The 23,983-nt window shown below is 38.3% G+C and overlaps 1 protein-coding gene across 14 annotated transcripts in view; it reads left to right on the plus strand.

Moving 5' to 3' along the window:
• The window catches only part of PTK2 (protein tyrosine kinase 2), a 224,227-nt gene that overhangs the window by 146,634 nt on the left and 53,610 nt on the right, over nt 1-23,983 (plus strand). For 9 of the 14 annotated variants that reach the window (XM_080381071.1, XM_080381072.1, XM_080381085.1 and 6 more), the window contains 5 exons: nt 6,389-6,419; nt 8,866-8,918; nt 17,733-17,816; nt 19,024-19,041; nt 22,947-23,003. In XM_080381071.1, coding sequence (XP_080237197.1) covers nt 6,389-6,419; nt 8,866-8,918; nt 17,733-17,816; nt 19,024-19,041; nt 22,947-23,003 — 243 coding nt within the window. The remainder of the gene's footprint in view (nt 1-6,388; nt 6,420-8,865; nt 8,919-17,732; nt 17,817-19,023; nt 19,042-22,946; nt 23,004-23,983) is intronic. The other 5 variants (XM_080381082.1, XM_080381084.1, XM_080381079.1 and 2 more) reach the window with 2 other exon arrangements.

Raw genomic sequence — 23,983 nt, forward strand, 5'->3', positions numbered from 1 at the left:
AAGCTAATGGGTAGCTCTGAGACTGTCCTCCACTTTTTCTGTAGAATACGTCCCAATTCTTGCCACTTTGGCACTGGTGGTATTTCAGCAGTTTGGTCCATCCAGTCGACATTGCCAGTGCTATTATCAGCTTGATCCTCTGCCACTAGAATGGCTTTTCTTTTCTTACCTGTACACAAAGGCTCTTCACAAAATACCACTGCCTGATGGTTTCCAATTCTGTCATTCACAACAGCAACTGCAGGCAGTCATGGCCTTCGTCGAGTCTTAACTCTGTTCATCCATGTGCAAGCTTCCAGTGCTGTGTATTGTGGCGCTGATTGTGCTCCAGTCACATGCACTTCCATTTCTCAGCCAAACCCTGCTCTGCCGTTCTTGCCCAGGCAAGAGAGCAGCTCCCAGTCAAAATCTCTACAGGATTTACTGTGTCCTCTCCAATGCTTACTTGCTTCACAATGCATACAAGCAGCTGCCATCTAAGATTTGCAGGGCATGTGGGGTCCTGACTATAGGTGGTGACAATATAAATTGACTCACTGCATTTGCACTTTTTCTTTCTAATTTTTGTCTTCCTCTGATCTGACTTGCTTATCATTCAGCTGTTACATCTTCTAGACTCACTAAGCTCGGTGAAGGACATGATCTCAGATTTTTCTGTTGCAGAACTGTGTTGCACTGTGGTTTGCTGGTAGGCATGAATGCAAAATAAATCAGTGCATCTAATGGACTGTGTTTGTGTGATACTCTTATTGGTGTATTTTAACATAAAGCAAATGAGCAGTGATTGAGTTAAAGGAGCATTATATAGCACTTGGGAACACTCCTCTTTATGCAAACATGAAGAGAATCCCTCCAGTTAAAATAAATTGTGGGGTTCTTTTGTCTGAGGGTTATGTTGGTGGTTTTTTTTTAAGTTCATAGCAAAACTCAAGATATTAATTAAACATTTCATAGGAGCTGTCCCTGCCATGATCTATATTCCCAGAGCCCTTCCACAGTGAGCTCTGATTATATAAGGCACATCAGAAACAAATCATGTAACAACTCTTGATCCAACAGATGTGTTTTCTCCCCTCTTTGAACTTTCTCATCCCCTCTGTTGTAAATTTACATGTTTATTGCAAGTCTCCTCATAAATTATCTTCTTGATTACTAAAAGAATCTGTGTTTTTGTGATATTATCTGTCTTGATATCTGTTAATAACCCACTTTCTCTTCATTTGGTGAGAGCACTTGGTAACATTTAAGATCTGGACAGCCTTTGGCGTATTTCCATTCAGTTTGTTTAATTTTTCATAAACATTTTAGTATTTCTATTATCCCTTTAGACTGATGTGGAAACTTTAAACTTAATATTTGTGTTTCCATTATCACACTTAACTTTTACAAGCAAAGAGCCCAAATGAAGCCACTGATAAAAACTTAAACTGATACGAAGTGGCCGTGTACTGTTTGGGCTATGCACGAAGTAGCATTCCTGTGATCTTAAGTCTAGTGGCTGAGTTTTGTATCTATTAATCACTTTAAACAAGCTTTACAGGTAATGCAAAATTGTCAACACTCTTATAAAAGGCCAAAAAGACTCTGGGGAATAAAAACACCTGAGCAACTGAAATGGTTATCTGATTGTCATTCCTTCATAGCAGAACTCACCTTTACATTGGAACATTCCCTTTGAATCTAAAAAGATTACAGCTAAATGAAAACTGAGAATTTTGAGTTTCAAAATACCAAAATTAAATAATCCATTAAGTTCTCTAAATAAGTTTTTTCTGTTTTCACACAAATTAACCGCAAGCACCGTTTTCACTTTAATGGAATGACAATGTTTAATAAATCTCATGATACTGTTACCAATTTGACTAGTTTGACATCTCACTGATTTTGCTTTTACAATAATTTCAGTTAGATGAGGGCAGTTTATGTTGTGATGAACCAAAATACTTGAGAGTTCTTTTCATGTCTCCTGGAGCCAGGGGGTGGTAGGAATGGATCTAAGGTATCATCACCTAAAAAGAAAAAAAAACCCACAACAGTATATGCGCAGTAAAACTCTTCTCCTTATTGCCACTTTACGACAACATATTCCCAACACCAGCATCCAAGCTCCCATATTTATTCCCCTCCCTGTTGTTCTCCAGCCTGACTTTCAGCCACCACCTTTTCAATTACTGTTGCTGCCTTGAACTCCTGAAGCTCCACATGGGGCACCAAAAAGGTGGGTTGGCCAGCAGCCAGCCTCAGCTGCTTGCTCACCCCCTCCTCAGCAGGGCAGGGGGACAGAGTAGGATGAGCAAATTCAGCTGTTGAGAGGAAGGCAGGGAGATCACTTACCAGTTGCCAACATGGGCAAAGCAGACTTGACTGGAGGAAAATCAATTTATTACCAATTTAAATGTATTTGGGTTGTGAGAAGCAAGACAAACATTAAAAAAAAAAAGCTTCTCTGTCAACTTTTACCCGTTCCCAGCTGCCCCCCGGCTCCCGGCCCCTCTGCCCCCGCGGGCCGTGCCGGGCCGTGCCGTGCTGTGTGTCAGCCCGTGTCAGCCCCGCTCCCGCCTCCTGCCCCGTCTCCCTGCGCCAGCGCGGGCCCTGCCCCGGGCTGCGGCCCTTCAGGGACCCGCTGCTCCCGCCGGGGCTCGCCAGGGCCGCAGCTCCTGCAGGACAGAGCCCCCAGCTGTGGCCTGGGGCCCTCCCCGGGCTGCCGGCTGGGGCTCTGCCCCGGCGGGGGCTCGCCAGGGCTGCAGGGGAGCCCTGCTCCGGGCCTGCGGCACCTCCTGCCCTCCTCCTGCTGCGGCCTGGGGCTGCCGCTGCTGCTGCCCCCTGGGCTGCCTCCTTCTCGGCCTGGGCCGCCCGTGGCCCTTGCGGAAACCCGTGTCCCCGCTCCCCGGCGCCCCCGGGTTGGCTGAGGGGCTCAGCTGTGCCCTGCGGGGGGGCGCTGGGACCGGCTGGGGCCGGACCGGGGCACCCCGGCCTCCCCTCACAGAGGCTGTGCTGCAGCTCCTGCTGCCAGTGCCTGGGCACGGGCATGCCAATACGATCATGCATATCCCGATTTCTAACTGGATATAGAATTCGGCAAAACGTTGTGGGTTTCAACTTGTGAAAAACAACATATGCTTTTACTGCGATGCTGTTAGTAACAAATTTTGACTTTAGACCTCCAAGGGTACTAATTAATGTTTCGTATTTTATTTGGGATATAAGCTGTAAACAAGTGAGCACCAACTTGGGAAATGCTGCCTGAAGTGAGCAGTGTGTATCCAGCAAGCATGTAGGTGTCTATAAGATACGCTTTGAACTGCCATTTCAACAGTAGTTACATGTGGATGAATTTTCCTTGAATTTTCTCCAGTGAAAGGGGAGGCATCTCTAATACTGTGTAATAGTAGTTTTTCATTTCTGGTTGCCTCTTTTTTTTTTTTTTTTTTCCTACACATACACTTGCTTACTTCCCATTTCCCCTCTCCATATCTGGCTTCCCACTTGACATGTATCTCCAGCAGCCAAAATGGGAATGTTGTCCATGAGGGCGGTCAATACATACATCAGATGGTGGCTTAAGAGCAGTGCTGTGTGCTCCTTCCTTCTCCCCAGGGCTGAGTGTGCATTGCCCACCTCTCCTACCCCCATCAACCCAGAGGACGAGGGCCCAGTTCCATTCAGTGCGTGACAGTGGATTGTTCTGGTACTAATGAGAACAAAAAATATATATATCAGTCATGCCTCGTGGAAATTGCCCAAGGACAGTGAAAAGGAAGGTGATCAGATATAACAGGAGTTTAGCTATGTTGAACCCATGCATGCTGCTTGTTTTTCCAACCAATCTGGAAACAAACAAACATTTAACTTGTGTTAGAGTCTGCTTTTCTTTGTCTGCCCATCTCATTTCCTCTCACAGTTTTCCAGCCATCTTCAATTCCTTTCACCTTTGTCACACTCTACTTGTTAACTACATCATACTACTTCTCAACTAATTACGTAATACCACTTCTAGTCACGATCTCCTTACCTCACAAAATGTGTAGAATGAGTTTACTGTGAAGATGGAATCAGGATTTTATTGTGAAAGAGATCTTTTACTATCATTCTTGCTTTGTATTTTGCACTGACAGGAAGCTGTTCAGTAAGTCAGTCGTGCAGACTTGCAGGAACAGAACAGGGTTCTCATTGTTAAGGAAATTTAATACTGCACTGGAAAGATAGATTCTATCTTTATCTCTCTCAGATCCTTTTTGATAGGTAGTAATTGACTTAAGCATACACTAGCAGTTGCCATGTCTGGTATTTCTCACTTTCTTAAGAGGTTGGGGCTACATTTGCAGGAGAGAGAACCTGATCTGCAGCTGAGGTCAGTACTTTAAATATGAAGCATTCTGGCCCTCCAAGTGTTACAAAATCATTCACTGACGTTTCTGAAGTCCCCAAATACGATACTGATGTGCTCCTCCCCCCCAAAAAAAACCTGGAGGAAATTAAAATTCCATCTTTAGAATACAGTTTTAGTAGTATGCAGTTAATATGCAATGGAGCTACATATTTAAGAGCAAGACTTTTGAATAGCTGCTTACTAATTGTGCATCCATTATCTTGATTTAAAAACATGGAATGATGAAGTTAACTGTGCAGTTTAATAAAGCTCTTTTAATACGGAAGTTTGTATCACATTCTAAACCTTTAAAAACAACAGACTGCAAGTATGTTTCGCCAGTAAGACCTGTGATTCGTCAGCAACATCTAAACCATTAAATCCGCTGCCAAATGTAGGAGCAGTGTTGGAATGACTAGCAGTAGCAGCATAGCTTGATGTAAACTACAACACAGGGTGCTTTCACAAATAATGGGTGACAGCTGATGTAGGTATCAAATGGAATTTAAGGTTCTTTTGAGTGTTGTTCACAACCCTAGGGAGGTCTGCATAGTAGCGGGCAGGACTCTTCTACCTGTTTCTCCAATCTTGATGTCTTTTGCTCAGTTCCATCCAGTGTGAAGCCTCTAGTGCCCATTACAGTCTCCTTTTTGGGCACCTAGCCTCCAGTCTTCTATTGCCAGGCTACCACCTTCATGCCTTTGACCTCATACTTGTCACTCCACCCTACTTCTAAGGATCTCTGCCTTTTGTTTCCGTCCCCCAAAGGTATCATTTACCCTAAACTATTACAATACCTTTATTTCCCACCTCATGCTTCTTGTATAATCTTGCTGTTCCTCATTCGGCCTCCAGTTTCAAGTGCTTGCTGTAGTGACTTTGCCGAGCTGCTCTAGGTCATCTTCCAAATCACAACTTCCTGTTTGCCACCTTTCCTGCATCATCTTTTTCAACAGCCCCTGTCGGACAGATCAAAACAGAGTTAGGTTGATGAGCCAAATAATGATGTTCTACCTTCAGACAGCAAAAGAATTGTAAGGAAATACTGTAGTTTGCCATGTTGAGCATGGCGTCTGGGAATTGGGCACATCTTGGTGTGCACAAAGGTGAGACTGTAGTTTACTTGTATGATGTCTGGAAGTTTCAGAAATTTTAACATGGGCTAAAAACAAACTAGAATTTACACGATGTTCTATAAACAGAAAATGGTGACATATACTAGAAGTGTGGCTATCCAGTTTTCTCTCAGGTCACTTTGTCAGTACTAAGTGATTTAGAGAGTGAAGCCCATTTTAATTGCCTACCTCCTGTCCTTCCCTGCATACTTCAATCTTTTGTAAATTGTTGGTGTTTTAGTAAAGGATTAGTAACTTTTCCATCATCCCTCCCCACAGGTATATCAGGTGTCTCATCAAAGCCAACAGGGGACAAAAACCCCTTGAATATGTACATCCAAGCTTTTATACACCATACCATTATCAAAGAAAAGACTGTCAAGGATTTGAAATAGTTCACAAAAAGCTAATTTCATCTCTGGATGCTAAGTGTTACTGTTGTATATTCTCAACCAAATGTGAAATCAATATGATAAGTTACCTGCGTTAATGATTTATGTTAGTTGTCTTACTTGGAAGTCCAAGTTGGCTGCAATTGTTTTATTTATATGTTAGCACTTAGCACATCTTGGAGATAAAAGCATTTCTTACTAGAGAGATGAGATACTGTCATACCTTCTGCAGGTGATTTATTAGAGTTATTTGTTAAGAGTAAAAAACTTTTATATTCCGTATACATTGTTTTCTCAGATAAGAGTTTGCCAAAAGGTCTTTATCACTGGTTAGAAGGAGTTGTGTTGATATGCTGCTCTTAATATATGTATAGAGCAGTCTTTTGAATCAGCATAAGTTTCCCTGAGAGATTGTGATGATTATTGTTTTAGGGATGTACGTATTGCACGTTGAGAGAGGTTATTTGGAAACTTGAAAAAGTTTTAATCCTGTTTTCCTCTTGTTTACACAGAAGGTGAAAGAGCTTTACCATCAATACCAAAGTAAGTTTTATGTTTTCTTACATATTTAAAAATGCTTTGAAAAATAGTTTTGCTTAAGTGACACTTTAGGACTTTTTATATGTGCTTGATTTTTATTTTTGCTTTTGGATTCTAGGACAAATAGCAGGTGGTGATTTGGGACCAAGGGGCATAAATGACTGACAGCAGTATTAAACTATAAGGATACCAGAAATAAAACCTGAGGAAAAAAAGTGCATAATGCATCCATCATATTTGACAGTAACAAAAGAAGGATGTTTTGGAAAAGACTTGACTGGGATTCAGGCTATTTGTTTTGAGTCCATGAATAAATTTAAGTATAGGCGTGATGCTAAACAGTTTTTGAATTGTGGTTTCAGTCTGTGCTCTTGTTTTTCTTATTTGTCCCTTTTTCTGCTATGTGAAATACAGAAAATACTTTTTTTTCTCCTTATATCATGAATCTGTTGTGTCACCTTTTGTTAATAAAATTTCCGTAATGGGGCCAGTCTAAGTTGGGATCTCTAGGTTCAGTGTAATAAAGAATACCATTTACGTGGCAAATAATTTTTTTTTTTTTTTAATATAGTAATGTAAAAATATTCTTCTTTGATAGTAATTGTGGATTTGTAAAATTGCTAATCTATATTGGGCAAACAGATATGCTTTTTTTTTCCCCTCTGGCTGGTTTTATGGCTGGTTTTATGGTGATACTGTATCAAAGGTATGCTGAGACGTTCTGTCTGCATCTAATAATTCTTATAAAGTATTCTAAGATATATCTGCATTTTTCTTCTTTCCAAGCTTTAAGGTAAATAAGAAAAGATTTCTCATTAACTATGTTTGAACTAAGAACACATCTTACGTTGCTGGGAGTTGGTTGGGAGTCCATAATGCAGTGGTAGGCAAGCCTGTTAATTCTGCCTGCTGATTCTCTACACTCCTGGTGTCAGTAGCTACATCACCATCCTGTTGGACAGTTTGTGATGGTTCTCTCCCCTTTCCACAGACAGTTCATTATTGCAGCCTCCTGAACTTCAGTTTACCAAGCCACTTTTTTTATTTTGCTTGTTTGTAACCTGACTGCTTCCTCAATAGCCACATTCAGAGCCATTTTAAAGTCACTTATCATCAGATTGTTCTCTTTGAACCTTATCAGGCAGTATCACCAGTATCCCAGTAGTGGGAGATAACTGTTGAAAGTCCAAATGAGTATCAGCAGTTTATAGTGCCTTATCTATTCCTTTTTCTTCTGGGACACAGGGACTGTGCCTACTTTGACCCAGGCACCTCGTTCTGTTTTTTCCCTTGATTCCTGGAAAGAGTCCAGAGTTGGTGTTACTACTTTTTTAACTATGGGGTGTAGTATGGAACACAATTTGTTCCTGAAACTGCAAGAAACCAGCCACTTGGATACTGCTGCTTGCTCTTCCTATGCAGGGTCCTGCTGCAGCCCTTGGTAGCCAGGTAGCTTTCTCATGGTGCAGAAGGAGAGGAGTTAAAATGCAGGGAGGAAAAGCAAATTAGAGGCAAGGCTGGAAGCAGTAAAATTGGTAAACTTAGTGTGCATTCATATGGAAGAGGAAATTTGTTTTTACTTAAATAGATACAACTGAGAAATGCAAAATAACTTTCTAATTACATAAAGTGTATCCTTTTTTTATTTGTAGGGATTTCTAATAAAGTTTGAAGGAAAAGCCTCTCCCTATTTTGGGGGCAGTTTGCCAAACCTGAATTTGTATGCTTGAGTCTGCTTAAACAAGGGCACCGCATACACTTTTAGTCTTAGCAGCAGAGGAATGAACTCTCTTCAAATACATGAAACTACTAGCCAACAGCATCTTACATCTGGAAAGATTTGCCCTTGCCAAATGAAATTCCAGATTTATGAAAGCATGAAGTGCAGTTCTTTCTTACCATTGAAATTGTGTTGATATATGTATGTGAAAAAATTTAGAAGAATTCATTGAAATTTCTGATTTTAGTGAACATTTATACCTAACTACGTTTAAATGTAATTGTTTTTCTTCATGTACTTGACATGTATATTAATTTGAAATTGTTGCACAGGATAAGTCATCCTACACACAAAAACTCATTTCGTATTTTATTTCCAATAGATAACACAGAAAGCAGAAGCACCATCAGAATTCCATACATTGACAAACATGCACGGCTTAATCTTAAAAGTTTGTAAAACTTAGGTTTTGGTTTTTCTTTTAAATGTGCTCCGTTGTGGTGAATCAATATGCTAATTAAAATGGTAACGCATTCTCTCCACTCTTACTCCCTCAGATGGGTTTGAAATGGTAGATTCCTTTCTGACTTTTCTCCCCCTCAAAATCTGTCACTGTGGGAAATGGATTGGCCCTGCTAATTACAGTAGGTGCCCTGTTAGGATGAATTCCCAGTGTATGTGACTCTGAAGAATGTACAGCATTCAGCGATTCCAACCTCTGTTTTACAGGCTGGCCAACAATGAGAAGCAAGGAGTAAGGTCACACACAGTCTCTGTGTCAGGTAAGGCTCATTAAAAAAAAAAAAAAAGCAAGTTTATTTGTAAAGCTAGCAGATGTTTAGACAGATTTTTCACTCGCAGTTAGCTCACTTCTTGCTACATGGCTATTGACTTTCCCAAGAGCGTAGCTGTGCTGCCTTTGTAGTTCAGTTTCTAAAGAGAAACTTTTTGCAGCTGTCCTACGTAGTGTCGCTTGTGAGCGCAGCCATATCTGTGCAGTAACGCGGGGCCAGAATACTTCAAAGCAAGGCTGCTTGTCCATATTTTCACTTAGCTTTGTAATGAAGTAGAACATTGTGGGCTAGAAAGGAAATTACCTGAGTGTGTGTTAATTATGAAGGAGCAGCTTTGAAAAGTGAAAATAGGCAATTAAGTATTAATCATTGCTGTTCAGAAAGAAAAAACTTAATAGTTATTTTTTTGTAGGTGCTGTTTAGATCAAAGCAGTTAATTTTTGCTTTTGAAAATCACAAGTTAATTGAAGGATGAGCATGTGAGGTAATACATGTTGTTTCTATAGCTTATAGGCTTTTAAGATTTCTGTTAGTTACTGTGGGGTTTTTTAAGCTTTTGTACTTGAGAGAAAACTTTTTTCTTTTACAGAACCTTAAAACAAATACTTTTAAGGGATTAATTCAGTGTCTTAGTAGAAAATACATTTCTGAATCCTTACACATAGTATTTATTAAGGAGATTTTCAATGCAGAAGTGTATTAATATTATGATATGTTCCTGTAGATTTCTAGTATTTGGCCACGAGCTTCAGGAACCAGTACTGTGACCCAGTGGAGTGTCCACCCCGACTTATAGGGAGGCTACAACCCCACTTTAATAAGTATGTGAGCACTTAGTGGCACATATTCAAAAAACCAACATATTTCATAGAAGAAGGAAAGATACGTAGATGTTTGATTGATTTCCTACTTTCCAGATTCCTTTCCCCATCCGTAACCTTTTTTTTAAAGATGTTTGAGATTCACGCCTCGATATAGGAAGCCCAAGTAAACAGACCTTGTGCAAGAGAATAGATGCGAGGATCTGGAATTAAAATGTGTATCAAGCTGCAGAGGTGTAATAGAGCTTCATCAGTTACTGTTACCGCTCAGAGTCAAATAGCAGCTCTTCTTCCTTCAGTACCTATCAAGCAAGCATGGTAGATAAGGTAGATAAACATGAAGCATGGTCAGCATGTTTTCTTTTGATTACCTGTGTGGCTCATTTTGGCTGCTAGAAAAAGTTGAAATTTCTTAAGGGATTAGTGCTGTGCTTTTCAGTCACTCCACTCACATAAAACCGGCTAATCTTTGGGACAAAAAAGTCGTATTCCCCTGCCACCTCAAATTTTCACCCTTTCAATTTTTCTAAGAATGCTGATATACTTCTGCTATTAAAAGCAGTAATAAATGCTTACTTCATGATCCTTTATTGCTGTCACTTTGACTTTGCAAATTGAGGTATCTTGCTTGATGTGTTACATCTGAAGTACTCTTGTGTCTCGGAGCACAAACCTGCTGCTTCTCTACTCTTTTGAAGGAGTGTTTTGATATTAATATAGGGAAGTTAGTTGTAAGACCACATTACTCTGGCATTGAGGGCATCACGTAAAGGTGAATGATGGGCAAACGAGAGCTTTGTTGTCGCACCACAGAAGAAACAGAAGTAGCAGCGCTGGAGATGAGCTGGTTGTTTTAAGTGAATGTCAAGGAAGCTGTAAGGCACAAAGCTGGCGTCTGATGCCATAAGCAAAACAATAAAATTAAACCAGAAATGTCCTTCTCTTTCTAATACCAAAATCATAACCAATTAGGATTTTTCTTGTATCATAGTAAGGTTTTATATCTTTCCACAGTTAAATCATTGTGCTTGATCCTTGCTTTTTATACCATGTTACAAACCACTGGAAACACTGACAAAATAATGGAATGATTTGAGCCATTTCATTTATTATTCAGTCTCAAGGGTACACAGAACACAGACATACTGGTTTTGTTGCTGGGGGGTTTTGCCCCAAAATTATTTGAAATGCATTGAGTGTGGCATGGTTGTCAGTATATTAGATATAAACCACAGAGAGATTGTTAAGATGATATTGCATTATAAGGGTTTTTCCTCAGGAGGTGCTTTCCATAAGAATCTCTATGAGTACCCAGAGGAATCAACTTGTTATAAATGAAGTAATACTTCATGTAAATGTGAAGAAGTGTCACTACTGTTGTCACATGTAACTGATCCAACAGTACAGAGCAACGAAGACAACAGATGTACATAATGTTCAGTTAACCCGAGAGTTACAGGTCAGCAAAGTCTGACAGCTGACAGCATCCAGTGCAAAGCCAGCTGTGGGTGATGCTATCTTGGTTTTCAGAATAAGAGCTTTTCTCTGGTGACATTTAAATGACTTAGAGCTAAGGGCTTCAAATAAGATGAGCTTTTATAACTTACTGACAGCTGTAACATCCTTCATGCCTTTAATAGTTTAAATCATAAATTAAGTCTGCTCTTTGTTTGCAGTGAGATTGCTCCCATTTGTTTAGACCTTTCCTGATCCTAAAGCTAAATAGTAAAAATCTGAGACGGGCATTTGGCAGGAAAATGTAAGTGGTCAGACATATTTATGGTACTAACATCCTTAGTTCTAAAGGAAGGTTTCACAGTGAGTTCCCCACCACAATTTGGGAAAACTAGCAATAGCCAAAAACGAGTGTGGAACATGATTTGGTGGGCTAAAAGTTCAGTTTGTCTGAAGTTTTATAGGTTTAAAAACGAACCTGTTAATGAAAGACACCTTGTCTTTCTTTTTGAAATATTTATTAACATACCTTGAAATATTTCTGGTCTAGAGAAATGAAAACTTGTTCTTTCCAAGTGTTTCAATATTCCAAAGCATACAAAGATAGAAGATTTTTAAATACTTTTTCTTTTTTGCTCTAAATAAAGGCCTTTTCAAACTAGTGAAGGGTGAAGTTGGTTTCAGGAATCCAAAGCAGCAGATTGCTGGACCTGGGAGCCAAGAAGTGTTCTCTTACGGCTGTGTGTCACTGAATCAGGTTTCACCACACACCTCTTACTGCATGCTTCTGTTTCTATTTCTTCGGGTATTATTTGTCTGCCTTGCTTCTTCAAATGATATGTTCCTTGCAGTGGGCACTGTCTTTCACTGGGTGCAATTAAGATGCCTGCAAGATTTCCCTTGGTTTTTAAAGCATAGTAATAATTTTATCCCTCAAATTTTACATTTGTGTGTGTATAGGATTATAAATAAATGTAAGAAGCCCAATTAAATGAGTTGGATTTTAGATTTCTTTGGTATACATCTGATGTTTTTGGTTTAAGTTACTGTGAATCAGCAGAGGCAATGAGTGTTTTAACTGGTAGATAGTTCCAACTTTTATCTCCTTCTCACTCTACTTTTGTCTTTACATTAAAAAAGAATTCTTTGTATTTAGCCAAGAGTGTGCACTCAGGAAACAGTAAGGCTGAACTATTTGTTCTGTGCAAATAGTATATCAAATTTGTAAGGAGCAGCTTACCAGTTTACTGTTATTTTATTGCCTAGATTTCCTGCTGTTTTGCTTGGAGTCACCTTATTAAAATGTTCTACTCTAGTCTACAGGAACTTATTTTGGCCAGCAGTTTGTTTTGAAATAGCAGACATTAGCCTTAGTAAGGTGATGCATATATTTCCTGATACATGTATTTCCAAAAATAATTGACTTAGTCAATTATATATTATAAAAAGTTCTTCATAAAATTAAGTCAATAAAGCCATAGTTTGCTTGCTCCCTTTTTCCATAAATTCTGACACAGAGTTCTTTGGTTTCTTCTGCCCCATCGTCACTCACATAACTATGACTAGGAAGAATAAATATGCTTTTGCATCTTTTGGCTAATCGCTGTGTCTCCTTTGCACCAGAGAACACTGTGGATGTAATTTTTTTTAATTGTAGCTCAAGTGTTACTTGACATGCAGTGCTACAGAGTATGACATTTCAGGCCCACTTCTTTCAGTGAGTATTGAACAGCAGAGTATTGAACAAGTCTTGGCAGTGTTAGGTTCCTGGCAGCGTTAGGTTTACAGTTGGATTCGATGATCTTAAGGGTCTTTTCCAACTTAAATGACTCTGTGATTCTCAGCAGTCACTCTTGGCATTTGGATATTCAGGTACTGCTGAATATAATAACATTTTTGTGGGGAGGGAGCTGTAACAGGAAAGATGACAGTGAGGAAGAAGACGAGCCATTCTGCAAAAGGGATGTGTCTGAAGGGGCACAGGGTTGGTCCTAGTTCAAAATGGGTGCTGGTTTTGCAGCTTTAGTCAGTGCTTATTTGGTGAAGGAAATTGGAAGTTGTTTAAAAATGTGATCACTATTTCAGATGTTAAAGCAGGCTGTTCAAGTCATCTAAGTAACAAACCCCAGGGCACATACCTTTAATAGGGAAATAGGTATCTTAAAGAGAAATTTGTCGTCTTGTTCCTTAGCTGGTGCAGCTGCTGTGACTAACAGGTAGCTTTTTAAAGTCAAATTGAGTGTAACTGCCAAGTGTATGGTAATATGAGGGCATAAGTTTCTAATTAATGCTGGTGTGCCATTGCCTCTCTGTAGAGGAAAAAAAGAAACCGGTTTGTTTAGAGGGACTCTGTAAGAAATTACTACTACATCCCGTGGTTTACATATAGCTGGTATCATGCCCTGCAAAGGAAAAATCCCATCTCTTGGAGCAAGCTTCCTTATAGGAACTGAAGGATTTTAGCATCCTTAAAAGGGGGCTTCTCAGCAAGTTTCCAGGTTCTGCCTTAGAGTCACAGATTTATAGTATAATATCATGACACCTAAATTCACATACTGTGGTTAACTCCTGATCCATGGCAGTGATGTGGCATGAGAGTTCTTCTCTCAGGTGAAACTTAGGAGCAGATCCTGTTTGAAGTAGTTGCCAATTTAGTCGTACCAATTATCTGAAAGTTCAATTTGAATTTAAAAATTTCTCCTTTTGAAGGAGATAAGCATTATTTGAGATTTTAGCATGCAGAAAAAAATGATATGGTATAACTTGTCTGTGAGAGGCTTCCAGTAGGTTACCTAGAGCAAACTGAAATACAGCAGGAGCCAAGTGTCAAAGCACAACAAACAAGAGAAAAAATCAATAAATCTATTCACCTGATTTCAGTATTATAACACTTTAAAGTTTCTTAAAGAATGATATATCAACATATGGAAAGACCTGAACGTACACAAGCTAATCACAAGCAAAGCTGTGAGCAGGCATGGAAAGACAAATACAATTTTAGTGAATCATTTCTGCTTGCAGAGCACAGTGCTTGCTCTGTTTCATGATTTCTTGTGCTCAGAATGAAGGTCTGCCCTGTGCCTAACTCTGAAAGAGTTTCTTGTGTAGGACTTGTATTTCCTAGTTCCATTTGAATTAGTTGGTAGGGGTAAAAGGTGTTCTTTTCTTGAGTTTGTAAAGTTGTGGGTTTTTTTTTGTGGCCATTTTCCCAAGTCGCTCCAAAGACACAATACTGAAAAGTTCAAGTGATTTTTTTAAGGTGAAAAATTGTATTCTGAGTGCTTATGGCTGTGTCTGCTGGGTCAGTTATGTCATGCTCTAAATTAGCTTGTTTCTTGTGGGGAAAAAAACCCCAACATGACAGTCTTAGCTTAAATTACATAGTTATACATTCACATTATTAAGTAATTAGCTGAGAGGATAGGTTTAAAATAGACATTAGGAAGAAATTCTTTACTGTGAGGGTGATGAGGCACTGGCACAGGTTGCCCAGAGAAGCTGTGGATGCCCCATCCCTGGAGATCTTCAAGGCCAGGCTGGATGGGGCTTTGAGCAACCTGGTCTAGTGGAAGGTGTCCCCGCCTGTGGCAGGGGGTTGGAACTATAGATTATTTTTAAGGTCCCTTCCAACCCAAACCATTCTGTGATTTTATGAATATAAAGGCTTTGCACAGCTGTAGCTCTGCCACATGGTCACAGGACTGGGAGACATTCAAGTGTAAGGTTTACTGCAGATTAATTTTACAAACCTTGAGCAAGTCATTAGGCTCCAAGTTCATGGAATTACTTGCTTCTTAACTTACCCAGCTATTCCACTGATTAATAAGATAATATAGTTAAAAATAAAGCATTATCTTTCTGTATTTTAGACTGACTAAAATGCTTCCTTTTGTACATTAAAATACTAGAATGAACTGTGGTGACAGTCTAAACAGCTTTTCTCCATATCAGTGCTTATGTTATGCGTTGATTTCATCAGTCTGTGTTGTTGGTTGAAGAGTTCTTAACCTCCTACACTCCTTTGTGATCCATTCATTTGATTTGAGCAGCACTTTCGCCTTGGTAGTAGTAACACTGTAGTATGACTGAAGAAATGTTCCATGCAGTATTAGGCTTGGGGGTTTGTTTATGTATTAACATACTTGATGTGACAGCTGCACAGTGCTCATTTTATTTCAAAACCTTGAAAACAAATAGATTTATTCCTTCTACAGATTTTTTTCCCCAGGGTTTTTTTTTCAAACTGGTTCAGGAATGTATATCTAGAAGAGTGGGACATTATCAGTTTCAGCCTTTTTTTTTTTTTTTTTTTTTTAAACTTATGTTAGCTGTTCACCTAAATAAACCTTATTTTGTAGCTAGACTTGAAGATATGGTAGGTTTGAGACAAAGCAGTCTTCCATTTTGTCTGGGAGAACAGTTGAACAAACTTTAGATGGTAAATCATAAAGGCAAAGTTTGAAATGCAGAAGACACATCAGGACGTGTACACGATGAATTAACAACGCCTTTGTCATTTCAATGTGCTCTTCAATGAAATAGGTTAGTCAGGTTTCAGTCAGCTTTTGCTACACATGTATCAATGCAAGAGTGAACAGCGTTTCAGCATTTCAGGCTTAAATTAGCTTTGTAGCCTGAGCAGACAGGTCAGAAGGTGAAATCTCTCTTCTTTTAGATAGCTTGCATCGCTTCCAGTGACTCTACCTCTCCTTCTGTTTCAGTATGGAGTATTGGATTCCTTTAGTCTCATTTCAGTACCTTTTCAGTAGTGTCTTAAAATAGCTGTAGTATTTGTTTCTTTTCTTTCTTACTATGAAGCTTTTCATGAATGTTACCTCAGGTTTGTGTTAGGATGATAATGCTGAAAACTGTGCTATGTGATGTTGGGAAGATAAGTCCCTAGGATTGCAGTAATGTGGTATACACAGAAATACTAATACACTCATTCAATAATCTTGCCCAGTCCTTGCACCTCTTTTAGTTCTTAGCATTGAATCTGATTAATGTTCTGTTACTTCCAATGACACGTACATTTTCACAATTGAGAGATGACATCTGTTTGTTTAATTACCCCAGCAGTTTTTAGAATGATAGTTTTTGTTGTTTAGGATATAATGATAAAACTCACCCAGTTGTTTTAACTTTGGATTAAAATTGCCATCTTAGCAAAGAATGGGTTGTATATGATAGTCTGTTACCCATTAGATTTGTGTGCGTGAAATTCAACATGCAGCCTCCAGATTGGATGGTGATGAAACATACTTAGTACACATCTTAAAAAATTTTGCACATTATCCCTCAAAATCTGGCCTCTAAAAACTGCACAACTGTGTATAAGATGGTGCTTTTGTGTAAGTATAGCTCCTTAGGTTTCCAGAATCTATGAAAAACATGAAATTATTTTTACTAAAAGGTGTTTCTCCTTTTCTGCCCTTCCTGTACTCTTGCCACCGCTGACTAGTATGCTGTTCCAGTATGTTGCTTCTGTGGTACTGGGCTTCTCCTCTAACACCTGTACCTCCAGCCTGTGTAACTCACGGTGGCTGGACCTCACCTTTTGAGTTTTGACTGTGAAGGACTGTCAGCCACAAGATGTGGGTTTTTAGTTAATGGACTTTTTAAAAAACCACCTCTCAAATTTCCTGAGATAGAGGAGAGAGAGAAAAGAGGCCAGCAGAGAGAGGAGCGAACAGGTAACAAGAGAAATAAAAGGAGCAGCTATCTTCAGGTTCTTAGTGTTGTCTTGTTGTCCTTCTTTCTCACCTTGTGAAATCAGTTTTGGCTTCTTTGTATTTTCTCCTACTCAGAAATCATTTTCTTCAGTAAGCGCTTTGCTGGTTAAATGCAGTAGGGTGACTAGGGAAGGGGACACTGAGGATAGCACCATGGGGCATTTGTCCGGAGATCCTTGGAAAGCTAGAAGATTAATTGGCAAGACCAGCTCTGCACTGGCTATAAAACTCCAGTGGCAGATTTCAGATCATAAAATATGTCAGTTTTGTATTTCAGTGGACAGAGAAACTGTCTTTTTCCTTGTTCTATGTAACCCTGCTATGTGAAATACTTGTTTTGTGTTAAGTTTTTTTAAGGGTCCAGAAAGTCAATACATCCATGTTGTAAGTCTGATGACTGCCACTTAAATCAGAATTTAGGTATAGCACGGTCTAGTAGAACTTAGATGGGGAGGTTGCAAGAGCAGGTTATGCTTCTGGGATAGACAGTGCTCTCTGCGTTGCCAAAGGATGGTATACATAGTTGGTGAAAGCTGACTTTTTAATAGACTCTAGTCTCACTTTTAAAAATTGAACTGAGAATAACTTTGCTGGAGAAAGGAATTTGAAGGAAAATACCAATTATGCTTTAGAGTTTCAACAACATTGGTATATCCATTTGCGTATACAGAATTGTAATGTAAACCTTTACTTTTATGTTCATTCATTGTAGATGTTCTCTCCAGTCTCTTTTCTTTTATTTCCAAATAATTTGTTTCTGTTTTTCTCTTTCCTTTTCTTGCCTCTTTGTAAAGGAGTCAGTCACTGTCAGCATAAAGTAAAGAAAGCTAGACGCTTTCTCCCTTTCGTCTTCTGTTCCCATGAGTCGCCGCCTAAGGGTACTGCACTGCTCTTTGTATAGGCTGCCTTATTAACCCAAAAGCTGAATATACTAACTCAGTTACTGTTTTTAAACTACTTTAGTCCCAGATAAACAGAGTTCCAAGAATAATTTCGTTACATTTCTGCTAGCCCTTTCCTCCTATTGAATTGGATTTTCAGTGTCACAAGCTTGCTGGTCCCCATTTTTATGTGGGACTTGTTTTTAAGCATCTTACTAATAAAAACATATGAATGATTTCATTTGTATAGCTACTCAGCCCCTGTCTACCATGGTTTTTTTGTTAACATATTATGACTTCATTCTTGGACCCCTGATACAGCATGCTTATGAATGAAATAGAATAGCAACAATAAGCATCAGCTGAGATCACTTTGAATTAAATATTGAATACAGCGATGCTTTTGGCTGCTTACTGACTGGTTCAGCACTTGGTCTGGACCAGTTTGGCTTTGTTAGGGGTAAGAAGAATTGGAGTAATAAGTGCATTACTTTTATAACATCAATGCACATTTTCCTTTTATTTATAAATCATGTCTAAAGTGCATCGGCTTGTGCTGTGGGTATTGGTGTGCAATAGGGCCGCTACAGTACGTGCAGAATACAGTGCTCATTTGAACATCTTCCTAGTAGAGTTGCTCCGTTTGCCACTTGTTTAAATTTCAGCTTTGTATAACTGGGATATGCTCTGTATAATTAATACTTAGATGGTTCCATTTCTTACTGATGTCTTCATGACAGCACAGGAGTGCATTTCCTTTGAAAGGGTCACACCAACTCTATGTTATCCAAAGTCATAAGCGTATGTGCAAAGTGAAATTGAACTGACTCATCTGGCTGCAGGGTATCTATTTTGTAGTTAAGTATTGAATAAAACCAGAAAATGGCGTTTCTTAATAATGCATTAAAATAACTAGTTCCACTCCCAAATTTAATTTTTGTTTACATTTGTGTTTGAAAGTCATTAACTCTGTTTCATCATACAAGCTTCTTAGATTGTATCTTTGTCCCTTGGGTTTTAGGTGAGAAGTCTTAAATTCTGCTTTTTTTCTGGTTTCTCTTGAGTCAGGTATATAAGATAACTACAGTCTGAATACTTTTGGATTACTCATGAATTTAATAGTATATTTTCCCCTCCCCCTTCTCTGTCCCTTCTCTCTCCCCCTCTGTTTTTCTCTCTCCTTGCATGCCACCTGGATCTGCAGATGAAATTAGTGGGGACGGTAATATGTTTTCTAGTCTGTGTGTTAACTAACGTGCAATATGCAACTCTTATATCCATATACCACTTAATGCACATTTCAGTAATAAATTTTATACAGCTTTTAGTATTAAAAAGCAGTCTGCTTTGGACATTAGCCAATAAATACTACACTTTACAGGCTGTGCAACTAACACTCATGCTGAACTGGAATTGAAAAATGAAAAACTATTTCAGACATACAGGGATGGGGTATTGCATGTGTTTGCAATGAGACTTCGGGCATGATGCAAAGGTTTATTAGGTTTGCAAGAGTGTCCATTCAGTTTGATTGAAATGGTTATATCACAGAATTTTTTTGGTCAGTGAGTGGGATTGATGGATGTAACCTGTGAGAAATGACTCTACTAAGTAATGCTTTATAGGCATGGTAGCATCAAAGTGCTTTGTAGTCCACCCACTACTGCTCCTTGCATAAAAAGAAGCTGTACAAGACAATGTAGATTAAATACATGAAATAACCAGGCTTTAGCTACTCAAACTACTAATTTTAGATACAGATTTTAATGTTTTTCTTCAAAATTTTTAAACCTACTTTGAAATATTTAACTTCTCCAGACTTCGTAAGTGGATTTTTTTCCTCGAAAATACTGTCTTGCTATCCTCCGAAAACAAGTTGGGGTTTGGTTTTATTTTTTTTTAAAGAGATTTTTAGCAATTTCTCTAAAGGATTCCATCTGATGTTGAAAAAAAAGTACACTATGAGTAGTAGCATTTCATGGCTTTTATTCTTACAAGTAGGAGGTACTGAAACAGCATAAAAAGCAGTATAATGTCTTGTGGCCTTCCGTTCAGTAAAATGTAAAGGGGGTGTCTAGCTTTTAATCTCATTTCTCTCCTTCAAATATAAATCAAAGATAATAGTACCCCAATTTTCTCTCTTTTCTTAAACATGAAAAACTCAAAGGACATTTGTACTGTCCTAAATTCAGAAGTTGTATTTCAGATACAAACCCTCTACATCTTTTTATTAATGCTTGCCTTCTTTTATAAATTATGGGTGCTGATAAATGGGAAAAAAAATCATGAAAAGGGAAATTCTGAACAGGTGATTAACATCATGGATTAGCTATTACGGATGTAATATTCTTGGATGTGTTTTCCTACTGTTTAATAAATGCATTCAGATTTAGTAAAGCTCAAATTGGCTCAGTCACCTGTGCCACCAACAGTTTTCTTTTGGAAAAGTGACCTATTTGTTTTTCCATCTAGAAGAATCTGGGGTTGACCCAACAGGTGAAGAGGTTCATTGCTGGTTTTAAAATGTGTGAGAGAGCAGCAGTAATGAGCCCCATTTTTAAATCTTAGTTTTTGCAGACTTGTCAAGGGCCTCAGAGATAGACAGTCTCCTGGAATTGCTGCTTTGTTGTGAGTGTTTAGCTCTTGAGACATATTCTTCCTTGTAAAGCAGCCTGGAGAGCCTTGTCTAGCTGAGTTTTGCTTTAGACTCCACATAGGTTCTGAACTCTCTCTTAGCATACATAGTTGCTCTTAGCAGACTTGGTAATAGTCTCACAGTATGTGACTCTATAGTCATGATATAAGGACTGCTCGTGAGAGAGGTCAGTTATCTTTGTTGCAGAATGCTTGGAGCAAGTCAGTGTTAATGCCTTCATTGAATTTTCCTCTAATTCCCAGAAACAATACCAGGCATGTATAGGAATTACTTTCTGAATTCTTATTATATATTCCTGTCCAGAGTGTTAAATGTGTAACAAGAAGTACTTCTTTAGCTAAGTGCATACATTTAATGTATTTGAATTGGCTACTGAAGACCCTTTTGGTTTCAGGACCGTTTAGGGCGATGTATCAAAACCATGTAAAGTGCTCTGCAGTGTTCTGATAATACTTTTATTATGAATTAACTTCATTAATTTAAAATAGAGAGATGAACAAGCCCAGCCGTTTATCACATTTCATAAGCACTGTTCAGTAATCTAGTGTGACAGGTGTTTTGTTTTTTTAAAGACCAGTTGTAGTTTCCTAACTTGTAAAATTCTTCTCACATATGTTTATAATAATGTCTCATTCAGTCTGGTTTTTTTTACATAGTTTAAGAATTCTGGTATCCTCAAGTACTAGCTTGTAACAATAATTGATACATACTACACTTAAAAGTTAAAAAACATGTTACCACAATATTACAAGGAAGCAAAGTGATTTATCCCCATTACGTTGGTATCACACTAATGATTTCCTTTAAATGGATGCTTACTTCTTAGATCAAACCAGGGCTTATTTTCTACAAAAAACGTTAGTTTACAATGTAGGGAGGAAAAAACATACCAAGAAAGAGATTAATCCTCTGGAGTACGCTGCCTGTTTAGAATTTTGCACTGTCTTCGTAATTCATTGAATTTTCATTGAGTGACTCTGTTTTGCTGTGTCCTAAATAGAAATTGCCTAGCAAAAATTTAAATGGTATAGAATTTCCTGATTCTGTTTTTACAAGACACAATATATTCCTACAGGAGTTTGAAAGAAAAATAGCTTTAACTTATTTAAATAATACAAAGTTAGGATCGTAAAACTATGTTTACTCATTGAAGTGTGTTGAACTTCAAAGGTTATAGGCAACCTGTAGTTGCCTAATCGTTGAATAATCAGTCTGTCTGAAAAGCAAGCCTCTTGTTACACTATGTATGTGTGTATTTATGAGCCTTGCTCTGGTTTCAGAGTTGGCTTTAGTTGGTTGAACTGAAGGCTGCTGCCAGAAGGGATCCTCATCCCACCCTTCTTTCCACTCTCACTGTGGCTTTGTCCCATTCACTATTCAGAAGCCATACCTCTAGAAATGGTGCCAGGGAGGCGTAGGGATATACGTATGCTCCAGGGCAGATGGGGAAAAAGGGGAGTAAATCATGCCTTTCAGAGGCCCAATGTGTGATCACCTGAAATGAACCATGAAAACTGCATACTGGATTTGAAATTGTTCAATTTTGAGAACTTCTCTATGCATTCAAAATTGGTGAGTAGAATTTAACAGCCTTGAGGTGAAAAATTGTCTCACTGTTGTAGACTGGTTTTGTAACCCCTGGAGGGATTTATCTGACCATTAGGAAATTGCCTACACACACTAGAAGTTCTTTAGAGCAAGAGAAGGACCTTCTGATATGACTTGACACTATTTAAATCATTTTGAGAACAGATAAGATGTAGAAGTCCTAAGTTTTAAACAGAAGAAGACATACACTGTCATTTTTCTGATTTTTTTTCTCGAACTGCTTGTTTTCAAACGCTGTCTATGAGATGTTGATTCTTGACAGCAAAGCTGGTGGTGAATATCCACTAAACAAGGAAAATTGAGGCTAATGCAGGAAAAATGGATGTAAGGCAAGAGTGTGGTTTAAAAGACCTTTATGCTGCAGAAGACTATGGAAAATAACTCACCTTGCCACACTGATAGTAGAGGTAGATGCTGCCCTGGAACGTCTTTACTGTCTGTTCTGCCTGTTTGACAAAAAACTAGGAAACTATTATCCACACTTTATTGAAGGTGAAGCAGTTTAATCTGTTAATAATGTTTTCTCCTTACTGCAATGGAATTTGCTGTTAAAAAGATTTTTCGTTTTAAGTCAACAGTTTAGATGGGTTTCAATTATGGAACTTGGAACTTTTTTGAATACAAATGAGTCTTCCTTTTTTTCCTTGTTGAATGCATCTATGTGATGTAGTATAATTGGCACTGAGGTCATTATCATACCATAAATTATGCATGAGCAAGTTTTATTCATGCTGTTGTAAATACGTCCCAGTAATGTTGAAGTTGGGGGTTGTCACATATCAGCCTTGATAAATTTGAGATATTGTTCTGGAGAATTATTTTCATCTGCTTTTCCCGAAACTCTTAAATTCCTCCCTTTACAGAGACAGATGACTATGCAGAGATTATAGATGAAGAAGATACTTACACAATGCCATCAAGTAAGTATGGTAGTTAACTTGGGAACTTTTCTATCTGAAAACTTCTTTGGTTTAGCAGGGACTAAGTCTTATATTTCAGCCTTAAGTAATATGTGTGCAAAGAAAATATATGTTGTGTTTTGAAAACTCATAGATTCAGTGTTTTTCAAGTTAAGGTTTTGAAGGAAATAAAACCAATTTCTGTTTTGCTGCTGTCAGTGACTTCACAGTGAAATTCCTTTTACAGCTCTAAATGTAGATTATTTTTTTTTTGTCATACTGAACACAGTGCTTAAAGAAAGAATGCATAAGATTTCTCTGATAGAGCAAACAATTTGAAAAGCTTCTGTGTATTGCTATCTTAATGGTATCTCACCTTTGCTCTGTGACAAACTGGCTGCTGTCGAATTCCGTGATAGAGGAGTCAACTGTACCACATGCAATTTTGTTAAAGATGAAAGACTTCTGAAACAAAAATAAAAATTCAAAGTTCTTCTGAGTCTTCATCTTTGAAGTCATAAAAAAAAGATTCTTTAGCCACCACAAGGATTTTGTCTTATGGCATTTTTAATATATATTCTAAATCTTAAACAGTCCAGGTTAACTAATTTAACATGAAAATGTAGTATTCTGATTTTAAAAGTTGTGTCTGTGAAATTACAGTTGCATTTTGGCAACTACGGATTTCTCTAGAAGTAGACAATCCATTGATGCATAGACCTGCCAAAATGTTGAGTTTGGTTGGTGTAAGAGGAGGAGGATGGTGCTGAACTGGTACCATGTTCTGCTGGAGAACCATGAATGTATGTAAGGATTTCTCAAGTTTACCATGTAGCAGGAAGGTTTCATGATCACTTCAGTGTTTCCACTACTGTGGAAAATATTTGAAAAGCAAGAATATATGTTTTGAAAAACATATATATTTGAAAAGCAAGAATATATGTTTTCCAGAAATAAACAATGTGTTTTGAATGTCTTGCAGTAAGTCACTACATGATTCT

The sequence above is a fragment of the Falco punctatus genome (genome assembly GCF_963210335.1).
Source record: "Falco punctatus genome assembly, chromosome: 3".
In the NCBI taxonomy this organism is placed as follows: Eukaryota; Metazoa; Chordata; class Aves; order Falconiformes; family Falconidae; genus Falco; species Falco punctatus.